The following is a 25195-nucleotide window of genomic DNA, read 5'->3' as shown; positions in this document are numbered from 1 at the left end:
GACTTATCCCACTCATATCGACGCGTTTTAAGACCGCGCCAGACAACAGGGGGATGGGGTAAACCCTTTGATCATCCTCTTCTCTCCAAGGATCGTGGCGGGGGAATAAGGCCCGTGTTTGTCACAATGTAGTTGAGGGAAAGGGGACATCGAACAGATCGGGAGGCAATCGCAGTAACTCAAGCTTTCCTTCGTCTACAAAAAAAATTAATTTCGCGAGATTCGCGGACTTTCTTTCTTTCTTCGCCTTCAATTTTTGCTGCCGTTAACTTCGATGAGCCGCACGAAAAGACCTAAGGCTAAAGGCAATACCTGGGCGGCCGGAAAACTATGAAAGCTCCTTTGGCGTGGGGAATTGTGTTGTGATAATCCTTCCAGGCGCCGGTCCCACGATAAGAGGAGTGTGCCCACGGCAAAAATTAGTGGCAATCAACATATATCAAGATGTCTTCCCTTTAAAAATACTTCCCAGATTGTTTCGTCTTCTTAAGATTTTAGAATCGACGCCACACTATATGAAAAGGGCTTACATTGAAGACAATGCACCGATAGCTACAGGAATTAAAAATCCTTTGGCGGCGGGAATAATGGTTTTGATTATCATAAGCGCCACTTTTCTTCCAAGGAAGTATCGAGCATATGGCAACTGTTCTCATGGGTGAAAGAGTAGAAAAAGGGTGCGAAGAGAGAAAATTGGTGACACGCAACATACCTTAAGGTTTTCTTACTCTCAAAAAATAGATAACGTACGTGATTTTCAAATTTTTCTCTCGTCGGTATAGATTTTTACAAACGTGAATTTGATAAGGGCTAAGCGTGGAAATAACATCAAGAAAATATAGGAACTTTGATCATTCTTTGCATCGGCAGACCTAGAAAAATGTATAGGAAGATTAAAACTTGCTTTACCGAAGACATCGTCCCTAATATCACCTTAGGTCTTCCCTAAAAAAAACTTGTAAAACTGCCAAAGTTTGACGGAATACCTTCTACTTTCAATGCCTTTGGCAAAAATGGATGTGAACACCATGAAAGCGTTCCTATCGGTCAACCAGATAATATACATTTACACCGCCACCGTTTAAAGGACACGATTTCCGTCAATTATGATATCCTGGCCCTTATTTTTATGTACATGATCTGTACTTTTAAGTGTTTCATTTTTGTTATATTATATGTATTTTCATATTATTGGCCCACTTAAAATTGGCAATACTGCTATACGTGGAAATTTTCTATAGAATAAAGACATCTTCATCCTGTGGCGTACTTTATGGTGGCACATCCAACGAACATTTTGCCAACAATTCACAAAGGATCTTCCACTCCAAGAGGAAGATGACCACTTCATGCCAACCATATTGCTGCCCACTAAAAGCGAACACAGACTAGGGAAACCGCCGCATGAGCCTGAGAACAACGCTACCAAAGCTTCCGGAAGGGGATTGCCACTGGGTATGGCGACGAGTGCACCATCGAAGTCACTTTGATCGGGCAAAATGTGGCGACGGCGGTGGACAAACTTAATTTCTCTCTCATCATCATCATCCCGTCATTTTTTCCCCGATGCGGTTAACCTACGAACGGGAGTCGAGGCGGAGCGCATTTTCAAGCCAGACGGAGACGCGGGGAAAGAGAAAGGAGACAAGAGCGAGGAACGGGAGGGGAATTGATCTCACGCAACGGCGGAACAAAAATCACACGAGGAGAAACACACGCGCAAAAGGGAGAAATGCGTGTGGGAGAGAGAGAGATGGAGAGAAGAGAAAGAGAACCCGAGGCAAATATTAATCTCGGCTGGGGATGAGGAGGAGAAGGGAGGAGATTTCTCAGCCATGTGCGTTTGTGAGCGTGCGGCTCCTTTCCCTCACGTTTTTTGCGTTATTCCCCCTTTCATTTTCGACTCTCTCTCACTCCCGCCGGAAACGAAAAAGGCGGAAGGGATACGCCGCCAATGGTTGCGAGGATAAGAGTGGCTGGCGAAAGGCGGTGCACGAGACGAAAGAGGAAGGGGAAAATGCAAGAGGATAAGGTAAAAGGCGGGAGGGGAAGAGAAACCAGAGGAGGAGAGGAGGAAAAAGTCAGGAGGAGAAGCGAAAAAGGCATGGAGGAGTAGGCAAAATGGCATGAGGAGGGGAAAAGAGTAAAAGGCTTTCTTCCTCTCCCTCCGACGCCACATCCGTGCCGCGCCGGCAGCGGCTCCGGAGCGGTCTCTCATCGTTCGAACCCCCGGCAGGGGAGAGGTGCAGACAATGGTGGAGCGGCCGCCGCCGCCGCACTCATACGCCTTTTGATGGCACACACACGAGACCAGATCCACTCCCGTCCTCAAACCGAGCCAGCCTCCCCGGCTTGACGCATATAAAAGGATATAATAAAAAAAATAATATAATATCCCACACCTGGGGGACGACGAAATCGAATCGATATTCGGGAGGATTAAGAGGGGTGATTTAATCCAGCCTAAAATCTCCGAGGGGTAGGATGAGAAAGTGGGAAGGATATCTCGTGGATGGGTGGTATGAAACGAGTGGTGAGGCAGAAACGACAGATTGAGGGAATAAAAGGAGACTGAGTGTAGGAGAAAAAAGTCAACGAAAAAGGAGCATCCGCTTACTCGAAAAATGCACCGCCACGGCGACGACAAAACTTTAAAACTTGTCCTCCCCACGGCGCGAGCGTACAAAAAGATGGCGCGTATACTGCGTCCGAGAAAACTGAGCCGGAGCTAAAGCGTTCGCTGGAAAAAATAAATGAACGGATTGTTGGTACGACACAGAGCGACGATACCTGCGTTATTTTGGTATTCTGTGAGCTACGTTCCCTAATGAGCAATGTAACGGCATCAACAAGTCGTGTCATGCTTCATATTTGCATCCAATTCACATAAATTCAATTTTAACTTGCGTGACACGTAACCGATTGCTCAAAATCTCAGCCGCGAAGAAATAAATACACTTATATATGACGTATACCCTTTATTCATGACTCAGGAGGGGAGAGACAATTAGTTTATACCGAATGATCAATGGTTTTATTCTATGACAGAACGTTGATACTAGGCCTGCTTCCAATTTATATACGTGTTTGAAAATTCCTATTAATTGGTTTGCATAAAAGTTGAAGCCAAATTATAATTATCTTACTTAAGGTAATGTAATCCCAATCATGTTCTGTATCGTGTATTTCAGCCATATTGGCGTTTTCTGGAATTAATTCCTTTTGCATATACTTTTATTTCTTCAACAAATGTGAGTTTATAGGAATGTTGCGATTTATATTTGATGTTCTAAACATTTACGGCGAGAAAATTGGCAAGCTACATAGAAATGGTGAATAAAATCCAATCAGGGAGGGAATGGAAAGTATACTTTACATTACGCCAACTTCAACACATAAATTAGTGGAAAGAGCAATAAATATAAAGAGTTATAACTAAATATGGATTGAAAAAAATTTGAATGCATATGATAGGACAAGAATCTTGCACAGAGTAGAACCGTAGGACGCCAGCGGAAAAACAGGAGAGATGCACAGACCAGGAGTTGGGCAAAACTGCGAATATATTATGGAAGTCGAGGTAAACGCACTACCTTTTATTATTCCCCCAACATATAGTGCACACGCACACAACTACTTGTGCGTCACGACGCTTACTTTTTCCACTTCCGCGACGGAGACCATGTCCGATTGCTTCCGAGGGAGAGAAATGCCAGAGAAGAAGAAAGGGAGCTGTGCGCTTTCAGATGCTTTTTTGTCTCCACCCCTTTCTTCCACCCCACGGCTCCCTACTCGGCGCCGCGACGGCGCACGGGGGCCGCACTCTGACGGAGACGGCGGGTCGCACGCGGCGGGGATGCTGCCCGGGGATCGAATCCGGGGCTTTGCGTACCTGAGTCACCACCACCACCACACGGCTCGCTCGCATCCATCCATTCACGAGCGGCGGACGCGGAGAATAAGAAGAGACAAATACTTTTACTTTCGACAAAAATGTTTTTGCTATTCGCCGTGGAACGGACACAAAACGACAAAAGAGAAAGACGGAAAAAAAAGCTCGCCTCCACTCCTCGATCACAATGAGTTTGAGCCGCGAGTAGAGGAGATGTCGCGGAGGTTTCTTACTCTTTTTTTGCCACCATCGTCACTCTTTTTTTTTTCGCAATAACCGAACGCACGCGTATCCGAGGAATTTGCGCATCCCGATTTGCACCTGGCTGAGATGTCTCGCATCGACGGCAAGACAATCGGATTAACCCTAGTCCAGGCGGACGGCTCCAGTCTTTTTTTTCTCTCCCGCACTCGTCCCGAGGCTTTCAAATTATGACTTCCTTCCACAATGTGATCATACGAGCCCAACGACGCATAAACATTCTCAAGGATTGCGTTCGGCGGAAGAAAAATGAAAACATTTTCCGTTCCACTTACGCGGCTGGGTGAGCTTAAAAGCATCGGCTTAGCTTTTTTTCTTTTCCGTTTTATCCGTATCTTGCAATTCCTCCGAAAATTTATATTATTTTTTCACGAACAACAAAATTCTTAAAGATTAACTTTATTTTCTATTCTTAAGTTATTCTCTCCCGAAGAAGCAAACTCTTGTGTAATGATACTTCTGATAAAGGGTTGCTTTATTTGTGCATTTCGCTGCATTATTTTTACGAGAGATGTTCTTAGAATACATTACTGATGCGTGCAAAATCAGTAGCCAATAGTCTCCAATCAATTTCAAATGTATAAAGGTAGAATTGTCAATTAAATCAATTTACTTTAACGCATGGCAATAACCCTTCACTTACTATTGAAAACATAGTTGTGTATCGCCAAGATACTCATTTACAAAGCGTATTTCTTTGTGTTCAAAAAATGAATACCGACTTTTACATTAATGAAAACAATGAGTAAGGTTAGGTGGTTCCGTTAGGAAATCTATTGATGACATGATGGTGAATGCACGCCAATCCTAGTTTCTCTAACGCTATAATCTCCTACCAGCACTTCGTCAGAACATATTATAACGGTCGTTTCCACCCTATCTCACCCCACTCAAGCCTTCCTGTACGAAACGTGGTTTGTTTGCTTACCGTAATTGAAAACTCAACATAAATAGCAATATGTCAAACGCGATGGGGCAATGAGGATGGAAAGAACTACTTCCATTCACCTTATGTCCTGGTAGCATTTTAAATCGGGCATTTTCTTCGGAAAAACTATCACATTCCTCGCTATCCCTGACATTCATTCACAAATACATTTGAAGGTACTTTAACATTACTTATCTTATTATTTACTTATCCGGACACAACTTTGGGATATTCAAGGAAAGAAAACTGGTTTTGTTTACACTTATGCTAATTACTACGCAACTAGCCACAACTAGAATAAATGGGCGCAGCTGCAATTGGTCGCCTCGAGGTAAAGCCCACGCAATGGCGTCCATAGTCAGCGGCGCACCGAGACTTCGTGAACCAGCTGGGGTCAGGGGCGACCACGTGAGGGTGCTAACCAGCCGGTATGCGCCGAGAATGAAAGGTCCGTCGACGGTCATTCATGCAGAATGTGCCTAGCCCTCGGGGGCAACGGAATACACCTATCCTTACTTGGGGGACGGAACTGCAAAAACAAATCTGAAAAAATCCCCCTAAAAACTGAATAGTCACTCCCACTCTCATCCAGAAGGAATTATCCGATTTGGGCTGGATCAAATCTGGATCCTCCGTTACCACACCGAGTGCAATATCCAATCGACAAACAGGTAATGGGCTGGAGAAATTTCTTGTTTTGAGGACCACTAGGCAAGGATGGGTCGCGAATGTATTGGGGTTATGTGCACTTACATCTTTGAGAGATTAAATGCTTACAAGTTGAGTTTGATCGTAGATTGAAATTACTAACTAAGATTGAAAAAGAATTTTTTTATAATTCTTTCTCTGATAAAATGGAAGTACACATAAATAATGCCGCAAGGGAACTCATTACTGATTACTGAGACTGACTTTGATTTATTCTTATGCAAATGGGAATCATGAGGAATCTCAAATGAAGTTAAGCTTAATGGCAGCAGAGTATAAACAAATACCAGTTTAGGAAACTTTTTTTTAAGAAAATTAAGGCCGGTAAATGAGTTTCTCAAAAGTATCATAAATTTTATCATAAATTATTCAAAAAAATTGCCTAAATGCAACAGCTCTCCCCTTCGCTACAATTCAACCCACCATAAGGCTAGAAAATATCTACCAATATGCAATATGTTAGTGCTTAAGGACGCTTAGCGGTCGATTATTTGTCGTGGCATCAATATTATATTAATTCCGGACATACTTATGCCTTTCCACAACTGCCGACAAAACATTTATTGCCACTCTACTTGTAGTTTGGCAAAGAATGCTTTGTCGGGATGAGAAAATGAAGTCATGCGTTGGTCACCTTCATCAATTAACCTCCTGTGACGTATTAACTCTTTCCTGTCGATTGAAAAGATAACTGAGAATAGCTGACCAAACATTACAGCCTCTCCCAACCATACGAGTACATTTCCTCACGTAGCATCCCGTCTACCCCATATATGTCGCGACTTGTCAGGATTGTGTCTACCTCTTTTTTATTATGCCTAATACATTCATTCATATTCCCTCAGCAAAGCATTTGAATGGATGTACTTCTTGCCTAACTGCTTGTTCACCCAGGTTTGTAAGTGTTTATCTGGCCTGGCCATTGCACGGGCGTTGCAGTGACAAGCCATTATATTCCACCATATTAATATCTTGTTCAAGTTATCACCATTCCGCAGCCATTTTTGGGATAGCTCCACATAATATACGCATTATCCAATTCTTCTCACGTTTAACGCGGGGAAAATGAATCTCTATAATGATAGATCGCACACCACGGCCTCCTCATGGATAGACCACAATTCAGAATCCTCGGAGAGGAATTTTTCCGAATGCATCTCGACACGGGAAGAAGTATTACTCGGTGTTAACTTCCCCAGTTCGCGCTGTTCGAGGAAAGTTTCCACTTCATCATCCTACCTATTATAGGAGAGCTATAGAATGACAGAGCTCTTGTAAAGAACGCGATAAACGCCGAGGTAGACGATTGCTCGCCGACCATCCAACTCCAATAGCATTCCCGATGGCATTATATTACGCGCAAGACATGGCCAAGTGTCGTTTTGCTGGCCACAAGACTCGACCACAACGTCTCCACAATGTATTCACCGACAATACCCGGGCAAAATTACAAATGGACTCACTCCAAACGCAAAGCGATTATGACTGCATAACGACCGATGATCGATTGATTTGGAGACCTTAAGCCGACGCCGGATTAAAATTAGCACCAACGTGTCAGACCTGGCAAACTAACTGGTGCCCTATGGCTCCGTTTAACATTTTATTTATACGAGTGCCGATTTATTTGCCGCACGTCAACGAACCCTTCCAACGACGGCATCAACTAACTTTAGCAAACCCAGTCCAGGCAGTGCCCTTGTAATCCAATTTTCTGAATGAAATTTTTATCAGCCAGCCCACCGATGCATCGGTAACTGATAAGCCGAGAATACAGCCTTAAACGATTATTGTGAGTACTTATTTATAAAATCTAAATAGATCTAGATATATTGGCGATAGCCGCAAACAATCGATGGTTTATCAAATGTCAAAGCTTGTATCAGTAGGTTCTGGAAAACACTTCGAATGTGAAATGAAAAGGGTCTGCCTTGCAAAAACACATGCCTTCGAGCTAAAGTCATTACTGCAAACACTATCATTCCCATCCTACTCTGCATAATTTATAACATTTACGTCTGGGAAATTCAACATCAATATTAGATAAACTGGGAAGGAGATATGAAACCTTATTTACACGCGTGAATTCTAGGTTTTCATCGTGTTATCAATGAATTATAATTTTCATAGCCATTAAAAGAGCAATTTCAATAAATATATGGGTACAAAAACTAATTCATCCTCTCACTCTACACACATTCTTGCTGATACCTCACAGGGGAACAAATATATCCCTTCCATTGTTGAAGGGTGTTGGCTATGGGTGAAACAAGGACACTGAGGTATAAAAATATCGAAGACTGGGAACGTTTTTTTCTAGTGAGTAACGATAAAATAGTTATTGAATAATCGATTATACTGTAATTATGTCAAACTATTAGTGTGGATACAGGGGCTAGAAAGTACTAGCGAAACAACAAAAGGCATATATTAAACAAAAATTTACCTTTAGAGGAGTCAGATCAACTAGGGAATGGAAGAGTTATTCTCCGGATCCTCAGAAGCCACCGTTTTAATGGTTAGCTCCGCCATCTTTGATATCAGTTTCCCGATGGAAACAGAAGAATTGGCCACTGAAACCTCAGCTACTGAACTACAGGCCCAGCTCAACAGCAAGAATAACTTTTTCGCGTAATTAGCACAGATAACAACAGCTGAGCTACTTAAACATTTACCTGTAAGTAAAAGGAATGGAAACTAACATATGAGGAACAGAAAGGACTTTTGATTGACTCTTGATTTGATTCAGGTGTAATCTGGAAGAGTTCTAAAATATTGTTAATGAAACCTAAGAGGCAATATCACACAAACATTTCAATGCAATGAGTACTATGAATAAAGGGAGATAAATCTTTTCTTACATGGAATTTCATTAAATGCCTTTATCCCAACGACTGAAAACTAAGGTTGTGCAGTGTAATTTTAGGCTTCGGCGAAGGGACAAACTTCCTTGGTAGGCTTGGCCGTAAGTCTTTTCTATTGTAAACTAAACCTTGCTGGTAAACTTCCGCACACATTTGTATTCACACGATCGGTGTTATCGTCAGGTTTCCACGACCTGACGATGATACAAAATGTATTGAAACCAATCATGCGAATAAAAAAGTTTGAGTAAAATTGCCAGTAACGTTTAATTTACATTTAGAAAAGACTTACAGCAAAACATACCATGGGAACTGTTTCCTTCACTAAAGCCTAAAATGGCACTGCTAAAGCTGAGATTTCAGACGTTGGGAGAAAGGCATTCAACGTAATTCCTATTCCAAGTAAATGAGTTAAAACTCCCTTTATTGTTGGTAATCATTAAATCATATTGATCAAGGACTATGCATGTTAAGATGTTTTGACGGACGAGATCAAGTTTTAGCGTGTTTTATCATCGCTCCATTCAAAATACATGTATTACAGAATATGTTGGCATCCTCAAAACAGCTCATCGCTCCAGGTGAATACAATTCTACAATTTCCGCCACTGTTTCGTGTATTGTATGGGAATAACAACTTAGTTATTGCGACAGTCATTTGAGGCCCGTCCTGGAGTAGTGGCACGCAAAATTCGTTTACACTTATGAGCCATAATCAAAGGTCCAGACGGAGGAATGGGCTACCATGCAGATACATCCTTCACCACCTTCCCATGTGCGGTGCGAAAAACGCGATTCCTCGGCGCTGACGAGCAAGCTGTATGCCTTCCCTCCATCTAGCGACGCGAAAAGCGGTAATGGACTTAATCAAGCGGGAGACAGTTCAGAGGGAAGGGTTCGCGATCTGCGAGGACTTCGGCGCTTCCTCTCGTAACAACGCGAGTGGGCGTTGAGGACCGCGAGGAAGAGTCCAAGGGAAAAGTATTCGGGACGAAACAATCCCGCTAGACCGGAATGCAGCGCTTGAAAACCCTCGGCCGAGCCGCGTGAACAAACCGGGGAGACGCGACAATTACACAAAAAGGTATCGTGAGAACAGGACTTGAGGCCGTTTTACACGGGACACGTCATTGCTCAATCTGACGTTTCAATGAAGGCGCAGTCAAAATTTCGTCTGGTAAAGTGGTGAATCGCTAGGGCTCATGCGAGGATGTATGCATGCGAGATGGCAAAATATCCCCTGCTCTCAATTTCAACAAATGTTTACACTGCTAAACAGCGCAATAACGTGCCCCGTGTAAAACGGCCTTTACACGGGGCAAGCCATTGCGCAGCCTGACGTATGTACGAAGGCACAATCAGAATCGCGTCCAGTAAAGCGGTAGATTGGTAGAACGCATGCGAGAATGCAGGTAAGAGAGATGGCAAAATACCACACACCAAAAAAAATTACCACAAATGGTTAAAGTGCTAAACTGCGCAATGACGTGCCCCGTGTAAACGGCCTTTAGATAACGACACATCAAACCCTTCCTTTTGAGGGAAAAATGAGGAGTTGATTGACACGCATCGGACCAATCCGTCCACTTTTTCGCGGGCACATGCCCCAGCAGTGCATTCATTACATCCACTATTACGGGCACTTTTCGCCGTGACTAAGCATCAGTGGGTGGAGAGGGTTTTTATATACAGCAAAAAGGCAATCATCACTTATCCTTCTAAGAGGCTTGGAGCACGGGCTGGTTAAGGGAAAAAACAATGCTAGTGAAAGTGCTAACGCGAGCCGGATCCACATTGGATCCAAAGCGTTATGCGAAGATGAAAATGCCGTGGTGCCGCTTTGAGAATGACTGGGAAAATGGCTCGTAAACACATAATCAAGATAAACTGGGAAAACGCATTTTTGCCGAGCCATGTACGCACGCGCCATCTTCGATGATGGAGGGTATGTGGGGCGTGGAAATATTCCCATGGCTACGCGAGCCGTGTTGGAACGATAGGACGACGAACTATGAATCCTCGAGATGAAATGATTCCCACATGACAACAGTGCTGCACTGAACAAGTTTAACCGATCCAGGCGTGATATAGTGGAATTTCAACTTAATGAAGTAAAAGGTAATTACACTTTTTCACAACTATGTAATACGCACGACGACTTTCGACTCAGAGAGCCATCATCTGGTAAAAGCTCTGATTCGGGAATATCACAAAAAAAACAATACAAATTCAAATTATCTATGATTTATAACACTACATTTTATATCTTCGTTAGATTAGATTTTGAAAGTCATCATCTAGTAAATGTTTTGCACCAGATGATGGCTATGCGGGACGAAACGTCTCGTACGCATTAAATAATTGTGAATATGTAAAACTGCTTTTTATATTAACTGCACTAAATATTTCTTGGATCAGATTAGCACACAAAGGAATTCACTCACAAAACGAACTGCTTGTGATATGACGAAGTTTTGTGACCACATTCAAACGTATAGATATCTGCAACGGCATTAATGACAACTATCTGGCCCATACATGTTAGCAAACTTCCTACGCATACTTGTCAACTCCGACTAAGAAACATTAGAAAAACAAGGAAATATTACCCAACTGCAGGAAGTGGTGAAACAACCAACCTTAAATATAAAAAAAAACACAAATTCAAGTTTGCTTCGATTTGTAACACTAAATTTCAGATAGAGAAAAAAATTGCGTACTTCCAGGGAATGCTGGGCCACAATACAGGACCTCAACACACTGATAGAGGGAAGTCCCGAAGGTGATGCTAGCGGCCTTTACATTTTTTGCCATGTCAACTACTCCACGACGGTGATGCAAGTTTTCTGCGAGTGGTCACGGCCTAGCGCGCAGACATGGCCATCGGCTTCCAGGACAGGACGAAGCAATTTACTTTGCTCGGCGTGCAGGGCAAAACATTATGTGACGTGGTGAAAGTAAAGGGGTGGAGCAAATTGACTCTGGTTTTCTGCGAAACAAGAAAGTCCGATGTCTAGGCATGATAATGATTGACTATATGCACTGGTTAAATAGCATGAGAAATCAAGCGATAACTTCCCAACCGGAGGAAATCGTTCCTAGCGGAAGCGGAGCGCTTGAGTTGAACATTTGGATTCGGCAGTGACCTCAACGCCCAAGCACTCTTACCTCATGAACGTAGCAACAGAAACGCTGAATCCCGCGATGCATCAAAGAAAACTCTCCTTAATAGGAAAAACAACTGAAACTAACAAATATCCAAAGCATTAACGCAAAACGAACTCGTAGAACCGTTATTCGCAATACAAAGACCAATTCATGGAACTAACGCAACTAAACTTCTCATCACTTACATATAACGATTCCGGTTTTTACATGTAAATGTATAAATAATCGGCAACTCCGACAGCTGACACAGTAGGGTTAAGGCTGGTGGTAATATGCACGAAAATAGAACTTTTCACGTTAAACATAAAGATACTTCACGCTAAAAATTCCTACCTATACATATGTAACATAAATACAGCGAGAAAATTTTTTACGAAACGCCATTTGCACCTCTGTGCACCAACCTTTCCACTTTCAGCGATTCATCTCAGATGCCAAATCAAAATAAAGATGTCGGATATACTTCCCGATTGTGAATCCCTTATTCGCAATACAAAGACAAAATCATGGAGCTAATGCAACTAAACTTCTCATCACTTACATATAACCATTCCGGCTTTTAAAACAAGAAACGCCGTTCGTAAACCCAATCGCGAAAAGCAATTTTCAAACAGGCAGCCGACGGGAGGCGAGACGCGTGAACAGCCAAGTTTTCGGAAGGACGATAAGTTTCTCGCGTCAGGTATTTCAACGGTCGAACATGCGCCCCAACGGAATTTAGACCACGTCGCTATCGAGACAGAAAAATGCAAGAAGAGATCCCTTGATCATTTATGGCACTATGCAACAAAATATCTTCCACGGAAGGAGGTTATTTTGTGGCATCAATTCTCTAGGGTATTGTAAGAGGGAAACTAATTATCTCATGGCTGCGCACATTTTGGGAAGACTCCGTGAACATAAAAAATACGAAAATCTTCCGAGGATATCAGAGGCGTTCCAAAACAGCGAAAATACCGCTCTGATCCTCAGGTGCGAGCCATACCTCTGCGAACAAGAGATGACAATTTCTCATAAAACACTGGCTAATAATGGGGGAAAGGGTCGAACGATTAATGCAAGCGTAATTATAACTAAACTCGAGTGAAACCACTGCAATTACGTCCCGGACTTACGAACCAACGGTACCATATTAATTGACGACCTGTGGTCAATTCGGAGAAAGGCCCTGAGGTGACCGCAAGTGATTTATTGTTTTCCGCCTTAGTATGTGAAATTTACCCCGGAATGGTAGACCCAGGGGTTCAACCAAGGGTTCTAATAAGTTCGGACGGCAATCATCTTTGGTTTGAGACAAGGAAAGGCGAGTGATTGGTGACCAGGGCAAAGAGGAGGAACAAAGTGACTCATAATAGACGGGTCCGCATCCAACCCCACCTCGAAACTGACCATTCTATCCCAAAAAATTCCTAAGTCACAACAAAACTATCCCTTTTGAAAAAATGACATATAATTCCATTGAATACACCAGCAATTAAGTTGGCGAAAGGCTTTCCCAAACCTGAGAACGGTAAACTAATAGCACATGGCCACAATTTCTATTCGAAATTTTAAAATAAGGATGCAAGCAATTAAAATAGAAATAATCCTTCGAAGGAGGAAAGTTTCAAACTGTTGATAGTAACCAGAGTAACACAAGAAATAAAAACATGGATACTAAACACACTTAGCAAAGCACACACACAAGCATAGCATACACCACAATATGAGGGAAACACAAAATACACCACAATGATAAGGCTGGAATATGGGTAGAGATTATCGCAAGCGCGATATTCATATGACAATGCACTAAACACATCCATCCACCCAAACACACGGCAGGCAACGCATCGGCAGCGAGTGATGAGATCACAGAATAGCACTACAAGAGCATATGGGGAGACTTACATGGAGTTTGTCGTGTTCCAATGCACGTGGAATGGCGGCTTGCAATAGCTCGCTGTCGACAGGAGTAAAATTTCCAAAGTAATTACCACGACGACGGTTAACAGGGAGGCGGGGGCGGGGCGCGCCGCTAGGTGGACCCTTTGGCCACGAGGCGCCGAGAAAGCGCGGGCCATGACCGCCGCCGCCTTCGAATGCACACTACCGCACTCGCAAAAAAAACACTTCACAGCCGCACACGGGCCTTTTAGGGCGCGGAACGCCGGCTTTATCCGCCGGACCTCTCCCACGCCGCCACCGTCACATAGGCCGGGAGAACCTCAGCATCATCCCGAAGGAGTCGGAGGCGCCGCGGCTCTAGGATCCACGGCCGAGGGCATGATCCATTCGGACGAAGACAACACCGGGAGGGAACGCAGCCCTCCGATCACACGGGGAGGGCAACTGATATTCGGGGGAGGTAGTGAGAGAGAGGGAGGGAAGTACAGCAGGAAAGCCACGTAACAAAAAAATAATATAAACACTGGCCAAAATCCTTCTTTCCCTCGCCTTGACAACTTCACTTGGGCAAAGCTCGGGACGGCTTCGGAGTTTACTCGCCGAGGAACACTTGCGAAGGTGCGGGGGGAAGGTAGGGAGGAGGAAAGACCCTAGTGGATGTTCACTTGGCTAGACCGTCGGTGCTCACACGCCGGTGCGTCCGTCTGCTTCGCCCACCACACACAGCACGACTCGCGACTGCTCTGAGGCACGGCAGCGAGGAGGCCGACGGGCGAGGAGGCGGGCCAGCGCGCAGGCTCGCAACGCAGCTGTGACGTCGGGACAGGAGCGAGTCTCACGAGTACCAGTTCGCTGAAACGGAGGTCGCTGTCCGGCGCGCCTAGGAAAGATGCCACAAACATGCATACATTCTAAAGGGGGGGAGGCGGAGGCAAGGTAGGAACCAAATGTTTATTTATGTTCCCATACGGCCTCTCCCTAAGCTTTCTCACTGTTTCCGATCCGAGGAGCGCGGAAGAAAAAAACTTTTATAACTCTTCTTGAAGATAAGCCGGGCGCTCTCTGTAAGCGGCCGGTCATTGTTTTTACCCCGCGCGGAAGAGCTAGGGCACAATTAAAATTGTTAGCACGTGAATCAATGAGCGGAGGCGTGGCCATTCTCAAGACATCTTTTGATTCGGAACGCGTTTTTGTGAGCGGGCAAAACTTTTCTCATGGTTTCGGGAGCGAAAAACATCGGCCAATCTGTTCGCATTTTAAATGCGCAGGGAATTCCGAAAACGAGGAAAAGTCGCCGTAATTTATTACAACTTCCTGTCCTTATGAAGACCACCAACTTAAAAGCAATTTCTTCGTCTGCCGATACGGAAACATTTTTTTTTCACCCGTCAACGACATGAGTCGGTGAACTCGACTAAGAAGATAGCTTGAAACTTCAAAATATACCCACTTGCTTGTCCATTCTATGATGATTCTCATGGGATAGTCTCGGAGCATCTTTCATCGGAGGCTATTAGATAAACAATCCGGTAAAAACGAGACGTCTTCCGAGATGTGAAGGGAGAAATATGGTAAAAAGAGGAATACATTTGAATCGGAATTATTCCACCCCACTTCGTCGCCTCGTGTGCCCGTCTTATATCCTTGCGTAGGAAATCTCGCCAACTCAATAAAAGCTCGCTGGTCGCCTTCGGAGCATAGGGAATGTTAAAAATGGAAAGAGACATCATTGGCCTCTGTCGTCGAGACGCGACCGAAGCAGATATGCCAATTAGTGATGGACACTAATGCCAAGGGAGAATGTTTTAACCGGAGTGAAAAATGCTCTCGTTCTCCACACGGGACTAATGTTTCATTCTGCAAACGGCAAGAAAGTCCTCTTCCGTGGTCAGACTGCGAATAAAATTCAACGCAGCTAATCGCGTCTCAAAAGCGTGCAAGAAAAAGGAACTCGAGAGCAAAAGCATTTCATACCCTTGCTTCATGTCGGCATTCGCTTTTTTTGTGGATTGCCTCGATATTCTGAAATTTAATTTACGATCTATTTAATATAACGAGAGTCAAAATCATGATTGAGGAGTTTAACTCTCAGCAAAACCAACCGAGGTTTTTTTAAAAGACGTGTTTTTTATGCGAAGAGTTGAAGGAGACAAGTAAATAATATCCAAGTTCGTAAAATGAGGGAAAGAGATAATTTTCCGCTCAAAACCGTTGCTTCCAACTCCCAGTAATTCCAAAAAATTCATCTTCCGGGATAAATCTATAAATTTGAGGGTATGGAATACTAAATGAGATTCTTATGATGCATTAAAATTCCGATGTTTTAGAAGGAAGTAATAAGTTTGCAATTTCAGCAGATATTTTAATTGCATCGTATTTAATTATGGTTAACAGATTCAGAAAACAGGCCTTTCCCTATAATATCGTTTAATTTTCTCTTATCCTATGCCAGTGATCTTATGTATTAAGATATTTTTAGCACAAATACAACTTCAGATCCGTTAAATTATAATGATTTGAACAAAAGATTGTCCATTAGCACAGATCTATCAATTCATTTTCGCCAAGGCCTATAAAATACTGTAAATGGAATCACCCAACATGCTATCTCCAAGAAAAGTTTAATTGCCCCTTAAAAATTGGGATTACAGAAAAAATAATGGTGCACTGCTCATTAAGATGCTGCATTGCTTGCTCATAAATAAAATAAAAATTCTCTTTGAATCGAGCTTAAAAGCTCTATTAAAATCAAATACGAAATGTGTAGCGTTAGTCATAAAACTATTGTAATGCCACAAAATGCCGGCCATAAGGTATATCGAGGCATGGCATTAAATGCATTTAAATCTACTCACCTCTTATTGCTCACCGCTTGGAGATAACACGGCATCCAACCCACCGGTAATAAGCAAGTATCCAACGACAAGCCCGAGTTTTATCCCCCGTCATAAATAGGATTAATAGGTGGTCTAAATGGTCATGCGACTTAACGCGCATAATCAGTGCCACTACCAGCCAAGTTTGGCGGAGAAAGGAATATAATGGCTACAAGAAATTATAAAATATGAACCATGATTGCATACCAAGTAACAATGCAATGAATCGCTGTAAGCTGTTCGTGTAAGATAGGGGGTGAATCAAGAACAACTCTACGCAATGTTTTACAGATAAGTTGAACGCATTACAGAAGTTTGCATACTGCACTCCCTTATGAGGAGGGGCAACAATTTATTTAATCTGCAAACGGTATAATTAGCCTTACATCCCAATTTTTCTAACCTAACACCACTCTTTTCTCATAGATCTATGGTAAAATTACAATTCCAAAGGCATTGGATTGAAGAAATAAAGATCAATTCAAACTCACGACAAACGTTTCGAACTACTTGGAAAGGCTTGTAGCAAAAAAATAATTAAAAGAGCCAATCACCTTCGATTTCATCGAGTATGATTATCAAATTAAATATTCTAAAAATTGAAAACTGGATTTTACAATGGAGACAAAGTTATAAAAATTAAAGACAACTAAAGAGAGTGTGTTACATTTTTAAAAAGATTTTCTAGGATGAAAGAGATTACAAAAACGAAACGATAATACGATTGACTTGATTATTCACTGTAAAATGTATCGAGTACAAATGTAATAAATATTAGCTTTCATTCGCCTTTTCCGAGGATTGATTGCACATACAAACCCTAAAGGTGTTAGGCTATAAAATTCTAGAGTAGGGCACAGTCAGCAGCAGAGGAAGCAACTGAAAAGCCCACTCACAAGGAAATGAAGAGGACAGCTGCTAAAAAGGATGAAAATTCACACGCGCCGGCAAACGCTCCTTCGCTCATAAATTTCCTTGCCCGAAGGACTTTGGTTTGAACTATGCTGCTCTTCGCGGCTACAATACACACCTTGACTCTGAATATTTAAATGGCTCAATGAAAAAGCTAGATGAAAAAAAGGAAGTAAAGGGCACCTATTGACGTGAGTCATAAACGTATGCGAATAGTAAACGAGTAAAAATTTACTTAACGCAAGGCGAAGAATATTGTTTTCCGCCAAGAATTTTCTATTGTGTCCTTTATAATCTAAATGCGTTGTCCAATTATATTAAAATGATCTTAATGGGCGAACCTGTGATCATAATTATTTACAACTGATAATTTCAGGCTTAACTTCGTGAAAAATTTCCATAGTGGAAAATAAAAGAATAAACTTTACTTGTTTCACTAATATATTTGAAAAATCGCGGCCCGGATTTCATGATATGGTAGCATTGTCAGGTACCACCTGTGAAATGTAACCCAGGTCGTATTTATTAAAAAATATATATGAACCTAATTAATTTTATTCGAAAAATATGGCCAGTGGAAATGTCTGAAGGCGGTATGAGCTCTCACCGATCATGCATTCCTCCATGCAAGTTGACACCAAGCACGCAAAAATACAAATTATTAAGTGCATAAATACCCATGCAGCTGCATAGAACTATTAAGATGCCGAAAATGAAAACAAAGACCAAACTACCGCAACCAGAAAAGGGGGAAAATATATGAATTTGGTCGACCGAATTAATATTATTTCCTCACCATAGAAATTGGATCCCATGTTCCATAGGTTGTCATGGCATTTAAAACCTCAGAATGCATAACCTCATGCCTAAATTATGAATCTAAATCTAAAAACAAATATCTTTTTAAATTTTACGCCATCGTCACTTTATAACCTTAGAAAATTCAAACTTTGACAAAAGATTAAACGTGAAAATCCCCGGAACGTTATATATTACAAATGTAATCATGTTTTCGCTTATTCACTACAGCAAACAGTTCAGAAATACGTAACTCAAAAGTTTACAGTGACCTGTTGGTTCATTTTGAAGAAGAGTGTATCGTATTTGATGAGTGGCGTAACTATGGTGAATTTTTAGGTATACATTTTTTACGAGAATAAAGGACACAGATGGAAAAGAAATTGAAAACTAGAACTGAAAGACAGATATCGAATTAATGAATCTTAATGAGATTTCGTTCCGTACAGAAACGATACTCCGGTGTAAATTTGAAAGTAAAGGCGACACCGTAACGGGTGTAGCGGTATTAGTTGAAGAGTAGTAGCGATTACAAGAAAACATACGTATATTCCATTCAAATATTTCCGATTTGGGAAAGAAGTTAGGAGATAAATCAAAATTCTTGACTTTTAATTGGCATTTTTCACAAAAATTTTGCGAATGAAAACTGCGAAAATCACTATATCTAGTGGGCTGCCCTTCTTCAAACAGGTAAAAAAATTGTTTTAAATGTTTACCACCGTAAATTATCGCGCACTCTTTGCCAAAGCTAACTCTAAAGATATTTGAATGAAAACACGACCACCAAGGGTGATGGCAATGGTGTCACAGTGACCATTTGGAGGAGAATAGTGCAGAAACCTGGAGTTTTCAAAACTAACATGATTGCTACGTAGAGTTACTTTATTTCATACGCTGTTTCTGTACCTGCCGTTTTTGATAAACGGTATTAGAGAAAGAAATAAGCGACGAAGAAATCAGGAAGTAAATAACCCTGACTGAGGCTACCGGTAATTCAATAGATGAAAGTGACTGGATAGAATTGTAATTTTTCATGATGAGCTGTGGTATATCAAACATTGAATATATTTTACGTTAGCAGTAATCGAAATGATGACAGTATTGATTCAATATTACGCATTACAGTTTTTCTAAAGCATATAATTAAGTATTCTCATCCCACAAGGTTAGACTTCAGCGTGTACAAATAATGGCTTTACTATTATTGAAACCGAAATTGAAATAATTTGTACCTTAGGTACGTGAGTTCATCCACAAATATAAGTTTATATTTCAATACTACGGGTTAAATATATCCAACATAGTTCCTACCCTAGTGGAATACATGGTCTTAGTATTTCTACCAACCTTACAAAAAACTTAGTAAAAAGTTGTATTTTTAAATTCAGTGGCTGTTATAATTGATTTAATTTTCTTCTTTCGCGACAGAAACAACGTTGCTCAATACACCCGTACTCTGCTATTAATAACCAAGGACGTTACATAACGTATTGTTGTAACCGATAGCTAGCTACATGTGTTAGAAGGACACATTGCTTGCTTTTAAAATTAAAATATTTCTATTTTTATCCAGCTCTTTGCGTGAATTGTTGTGAATTGAAACAACCTCAATTAGCATAAAATGGTAGTTTTACCTTCAGCATTTTGCTGGTTTAATCAAATTGTTTTTCACAGAGCATGTCCATTACACTGTCTTGGGATCCATATATCATCGTCTAACTAGAATGACAATCTATTTGAATCAATTTATACACTCGAATTCTTACTAAAATGATATGTATTGGAATACTGTGTACTTATCAATGTTCCATTTTAACTCAGAGAAAAGATGATAGATGGATCGTCATTCACCATAAAAAAATTATGCCATAAATAAGTTTTAACATTCTTTTCGTGATGACTCAAGTGACACGTTTCAATGAAATAAATTTTGGCTGGTTTTGTGTTCGAAATACTTGTTGAAATAGAAGTATTAATTAATCCTCAACGATTCCCTTTGTCGTTATAATTTCCCAGTTTAAAGCTGAAAATTTCTTTTTTGATCATAAAAAAATAGCCAACGGTGTTTGTTACTTCATTTCATTTGGATCTTGAAGTTTAACAAAGGAATTAAACTCGAGGTTTTGCGAAGATCCTGTCCCTTTTCTTGTTGTGCTCAAGCACGATAAGTTAGTACTCATTTCAAGTTTTCTCTGTAGAATGCTATTTTGGTGAAGTCAAACTGTTAGGATAGAAGCCTCCACAAGCAAAATATATGCATCCGGGGTGTTTGATCATTTATTTAAACTGCACATAAATTAATTTCCTTAAATAATTGCTAGACTTTGAAAATTGCCTTGAAATATATGCATTTTGATGAGCACAATAGAGATATTTTAATTTCTTGACACAGATATTGTCATAAGTTATTGAGCGGACGATCATTCGGAAGGATCTTGATATCATAATCAGACGATGAAATATGCCACCTAGTCACGAGATGGAAGCGAAGACTGAAAATGTATTGTCGAAAATTATTTGCATAATATTACGTTTAGATGTGATTTTGGAGACAAAGAAAATCAAAAGTTATGCCTAATATATTCAGCTTTTAAAATTAAAGATTTCGCTCGATTTATGAAAGCATGAAATTCACATACCTATACATTACTTCAAAAATGAGACATGGCGACAGTAATTTTTCCTTTAATTATTTTTTCCGAACACCTTTTTCTCATCTGTATTCAGTCTTACCATACTTTTCTGGTGCGATTAAGGCGTCAAAACTGTGCTGATTGTTGCCATAAATCATTTGGATTAAAATCTTGCATCTTTACTCCGTTCGAACGTGAATTCACTATATTAGCAGTAAATTCTCTTGACTATTCCAACCAAAGAAGCCAGTTGGCAAAGATAATAAGCATCATTAAACTATTCAATTATCATTCAGTTACTTAATCCGTAAATTTGAAAGTGTATATTAGTATTCAATTTGACTATCGCAATAAAATTGATATAATTATGAAATGTAAACTAGCCAAATGAATCACGGAGTGTTTTAATACTTTGTAAGACTAAAAAATATATACTTTAGTTTGATAATTCTACTTTTCATTGATATTATTCCATTCCTAAATGGATGCTATAATCCCAGCTTACCCTTTCATTTTTCCACAAAATGCGCAACTCTGTTGGTGTTACACTTAAATCATGTTTCTATTTTTCATGTGGATAAGTGAACTATTTTCGAGCGAATAATAATATCAGTAATTTCGGAGTACAATTTTACGTCACTGACGGATAAGAATAGAAAAGTGTGGAAATACTGCGAGGGATGAAAGTGTTTAGAGAAAATAGTATACCGTGTTTTTATCTCTATCACCTCAGGCTCAACTTTGTGGAAGCTCATTTTATCGTTAATGAAATGGAAAACTTTGTCATATTCCACTAGCTTAATTATTAAAATAAATTTTTGGAATTTAAAAAAATATTTACAATCCATCAACGATGTACAGTGCTTATTAAAAGTTTTCTCCTGAACAGACTGTATAGCTTTGTTTCGTAGCTTACATCTTAATAACGGAATATACATTTACTTTGAAGGATATGCATAGAAAGGTGTTATATTGCGGGATAACAGGTTTGGGAGAGGATAGCGCCTGGAGGAAAAGAGTGTACGATATTTATTAAGTGTATTTTGCATGAACGGACAGTGTATCTATTTTTTTAGTTTTCCTCAATTCACTTCAACACCTATATGATGCCAAGGAGCGTTTCTGTGTTTTTTAGGACATTCTACCGCACCCTCAAGTTTTTGGCGCCGTTCAACGGCTTCAGGTGAGACCATTACTTATGGCCATACATTTTTTTTATTATTGATCCCTACGGCCCGTTTCAAGTTCTTCCTACCGTCCGTAATCCTTAGCGTTATTTCGTTGGGACCAAGAGTGTCTTCTGCTCCGTTCTCGTTACCTATCTCCTCAGAGTCTTTTTAAGCAGACGTGTTTTGCCACTCCGGCCCAGTAAGCTCGATATATCATTCAGTGCCGATGGCTCTGAGAGGCTGAGTCGACGAAATTATCTCACCAAGATGAGTTCTATCCGAACTACTTCCCCGGGAAATCCCTGACTCCACAAGTCCATACGTTCACAAATTTATGAACCGATTCTCTGAAGGTCTGAGGTGTGCTAATGGAAATGTCATTGTAATGCTTCGCTCTTATAGACTCCAAAATGACTATCGTTGGCGCGAGGAAGATTAACGGAAAAAGTTCAGTATGTTTTGGAAGGTTCCCGACTCCCTCTATACTAAATTTTTAGTTTCCTGGGCACAAAAATAGACGGTCTTAAAACATCTAACTGTTTTATAGTCATAATTGTGAAATTTCGTACTGTTTCCGTAATTATTTGGTATTTTTATTCATGAATTTCGATATGAAGCGATGAATGATGAATGAAGCGATGTAGTAAATTTTTTTACGTGAACGCGAAGATAAGAATAGTCACAGATAGTAGATGGGATATAGAATTTGGTTTTATGTTGCCCTTTTTTCAGATAGAGCAAACTTTGCTCTCTTTTTTGTCAAAGTAACCTCAATATTCTACTTTTCTCATATTTCTTCAATTCATGGTCATAATTTTAGAAAACACCCTTGTTCAACAATGTGGCGATTTTTCATAGAATTTTGTTTGACCTCATTTTTCTTTCCTTTTCGAACCAAAAAATAGGAAATATATATTGATTGCTTAACCTTGATCTGGAATTTGCTCTAATCAATTAATGCAATAGATTGAAATCCAAAAAAACTAGTATTAGTCTACGTTCAAACCATAATCATTGACATCTATAATTTCAAACCAGTCTATCCTTGTGAAAAAGAATGTTTAGTATAATACTTAAGGAAAATAGTAAGGTTTAATTCTGAAAAACTGTCATCATTACGAGTAGTGTATACGGATTATATGTTCAATGTTTGCAATTGCGCAGCCCTGAGTTAGCTCATCATGAAAAGTTACGATTCTATCCCGTCACTTTCATCTATTCAATTACCGGTAGCCTCAGTCAGGATTATTTACTTCCTGATTTCTTCGACGCTTATTTCTTCCTCTAATCCAGTTTATCAAAAAGCACCGGTACAGAAACAGCGTATGAAATAAAGTAACTCTACGTAGCAATCATGTTAGTTTTGAAAACTCCAGGTTTCTGCACTATTCTCCTCCAAATGGTCACTGTGGCACCATTGCCATCACCCTTGGTGGTCGTGTTTTCATTCAAATATCTTTAGAGTTAGTTCTGTCAAATAGTGCGCGATCATTAACGGTGGTACATGTTTGAAAAAATTTTCTACAAGTTTCATCTATGCGATCTTCGCAGTTTTAATGGACCCACGCCAAGCAGGAGTTCTATATATTTAATTAATCACAATTTTTAACTAAAATCTATACGACCCATGGTAAAGAATGGAATTCAACAGGAAAGTAACTTCAGTTTTTTTCTGTTACCTGTAGCCCAGACCACAATAATTCTGGCTAATTGTATTGTATCAATTAGTCAAAAGGTTTTCGGGAAAATTGGAACGGCCCGAATAAAAATGTTGGAGAAATTTTAATTTAATAAAGAAGTTTAATGAAACAATATTTGTAGTATTTTCAAATGGCACGTGCATGGTACTCAGAAAATTATCCTATGATGGGCTAATGAGAAGGGATTGTGGCTGATTGAAAGATTATCTGACCAAATTTTCCTTGTTTCTGGTCGGATACATGAGGAAAATGCGCATTGTATCTCTCTTCGCTGAAATTATATTATTAGGCTGATTAAAAGGGTAATTAAAATAATAACTGATTGCAGATTTTCCAGAAGCTTTTAGACTTATTGAATAATAAAAATGAGCTATTTGAGTTATGATGATAGAAGGGTGAGGGAAATATCCCAAATCACGAGAAAGGAAATTCCGTGCAGGATTAAGAAACCTACGTTCCGCGTCCCCTGACGAGATCTACGATGCGATTCAACCGATCTCCTTTGCGAAAAAGAGTATGGATTACAGTAGAACGCGGTTTTGCTAGTGGTGAGGAATCCCCCACTAATGCTTAAGCATCATTTCAGACAATACTCTGAAGTAAAAAATATATCAAATGGAGCGCTGTATTTGAATCCGATTGTAAGTCGATTCCTGAAGCATGCGCGATTCGCGGAGATCTAAAGACAAGGTGCTATCTCTCTCTTCTTCGTAATTGTTTTCCGTTTAGCAACCGTAGCCAACATAAAACCGGTTCCCTTGTGCACCTAACTGCTCCCTTTGCAACGCGGCCACTACCTTCGAACAAGACCTGAAGAAATCTTCCAACAGCTGAAGTGCGATGCTCTTCCGCCTTTACATCGGAAGCGACCGCCATACCGCAACCTCAACATTATGCAAATGAAAACGTCCACTAATAACACCGTCCGCATGAGCTTAACGGCTCCGGTGAGGTTTCACCTTACTTTCACTAAAGGGGAATATAAAATATATCATGAGGTCACCTCGTAAACATAGAACTTACTGGATGCTTCGATTTTTTTTCTCTCTCGCGCAGCATCCAGAGTGGGTTTTTCGCGGGTCATATTCGACCCAGTTGCGCAATTACATTAATGGCCAGCACGATTTAATCGCGCCAGCAAGGGCCGTGCAAACGATAGTACGGAGTTCTCCCGGCCTGGTCACACTTTCACGGCAATACCTTTTATATACGCATTAAAAGGAATCTCCATGCGCACCATCTCGATGAGCACGAAACCACGCTCGGTGTACGTCCCGGCATTCTCTGCTCGCGCCCGCCATCGCCCCTCTTTTCCCGCCTTTTCTAAATCTCTCAATTATATTCCGCGCCACGAGACAGACTCGCTCTTGGGCAAAACAATGGCACGGCCAGATTA

General features: G+C 40.7%; 1 protein-coding gene across 1 annotated transcript in view; it reads right to left on the bottom strand.

The window, feature by feature from the left end:
• Nucleotides 1-14474, bottom strand: part of LOC124170576 (ephrin-B1-like) — a 338306-nt gene extending 323832 nt beyond the window's left edge. The window contains exon 1 of the mRNA XM_046549375.1: nucleotides 13712-14474. Coding sequence (XP_046405331.1) covers nucleotides 13712-13884 — 173 coding nt within the window. The 5' untranslated portion in view covers nucleotides 13885-14474. The remainder of the gene's footprint in view (nucleotides 1-13711) is intronic.
• Between the last annotated feature and the right edge of the window lie 10721 nt (nucleotides 14475-25195).

The sequence above is a fragment of the Ischnura elegans genome, chromosome X, assembly GCF_921293095.1.
Source record: "Ischnura elegans chromosome X, ioIscEleg1.1, whole genome shotgun sequence".
Taxonomy (NCBI): Eukaryota; Metazoa; Arthropoda; class Insecta; order Odonata; family Coenagrionidae; genus Ischnura; species Ischnura elegans.
Note: the sequence above shows the minus strand (reverse complement) of the source record. Positions and strands in the feature narration are given on the sequence as shown.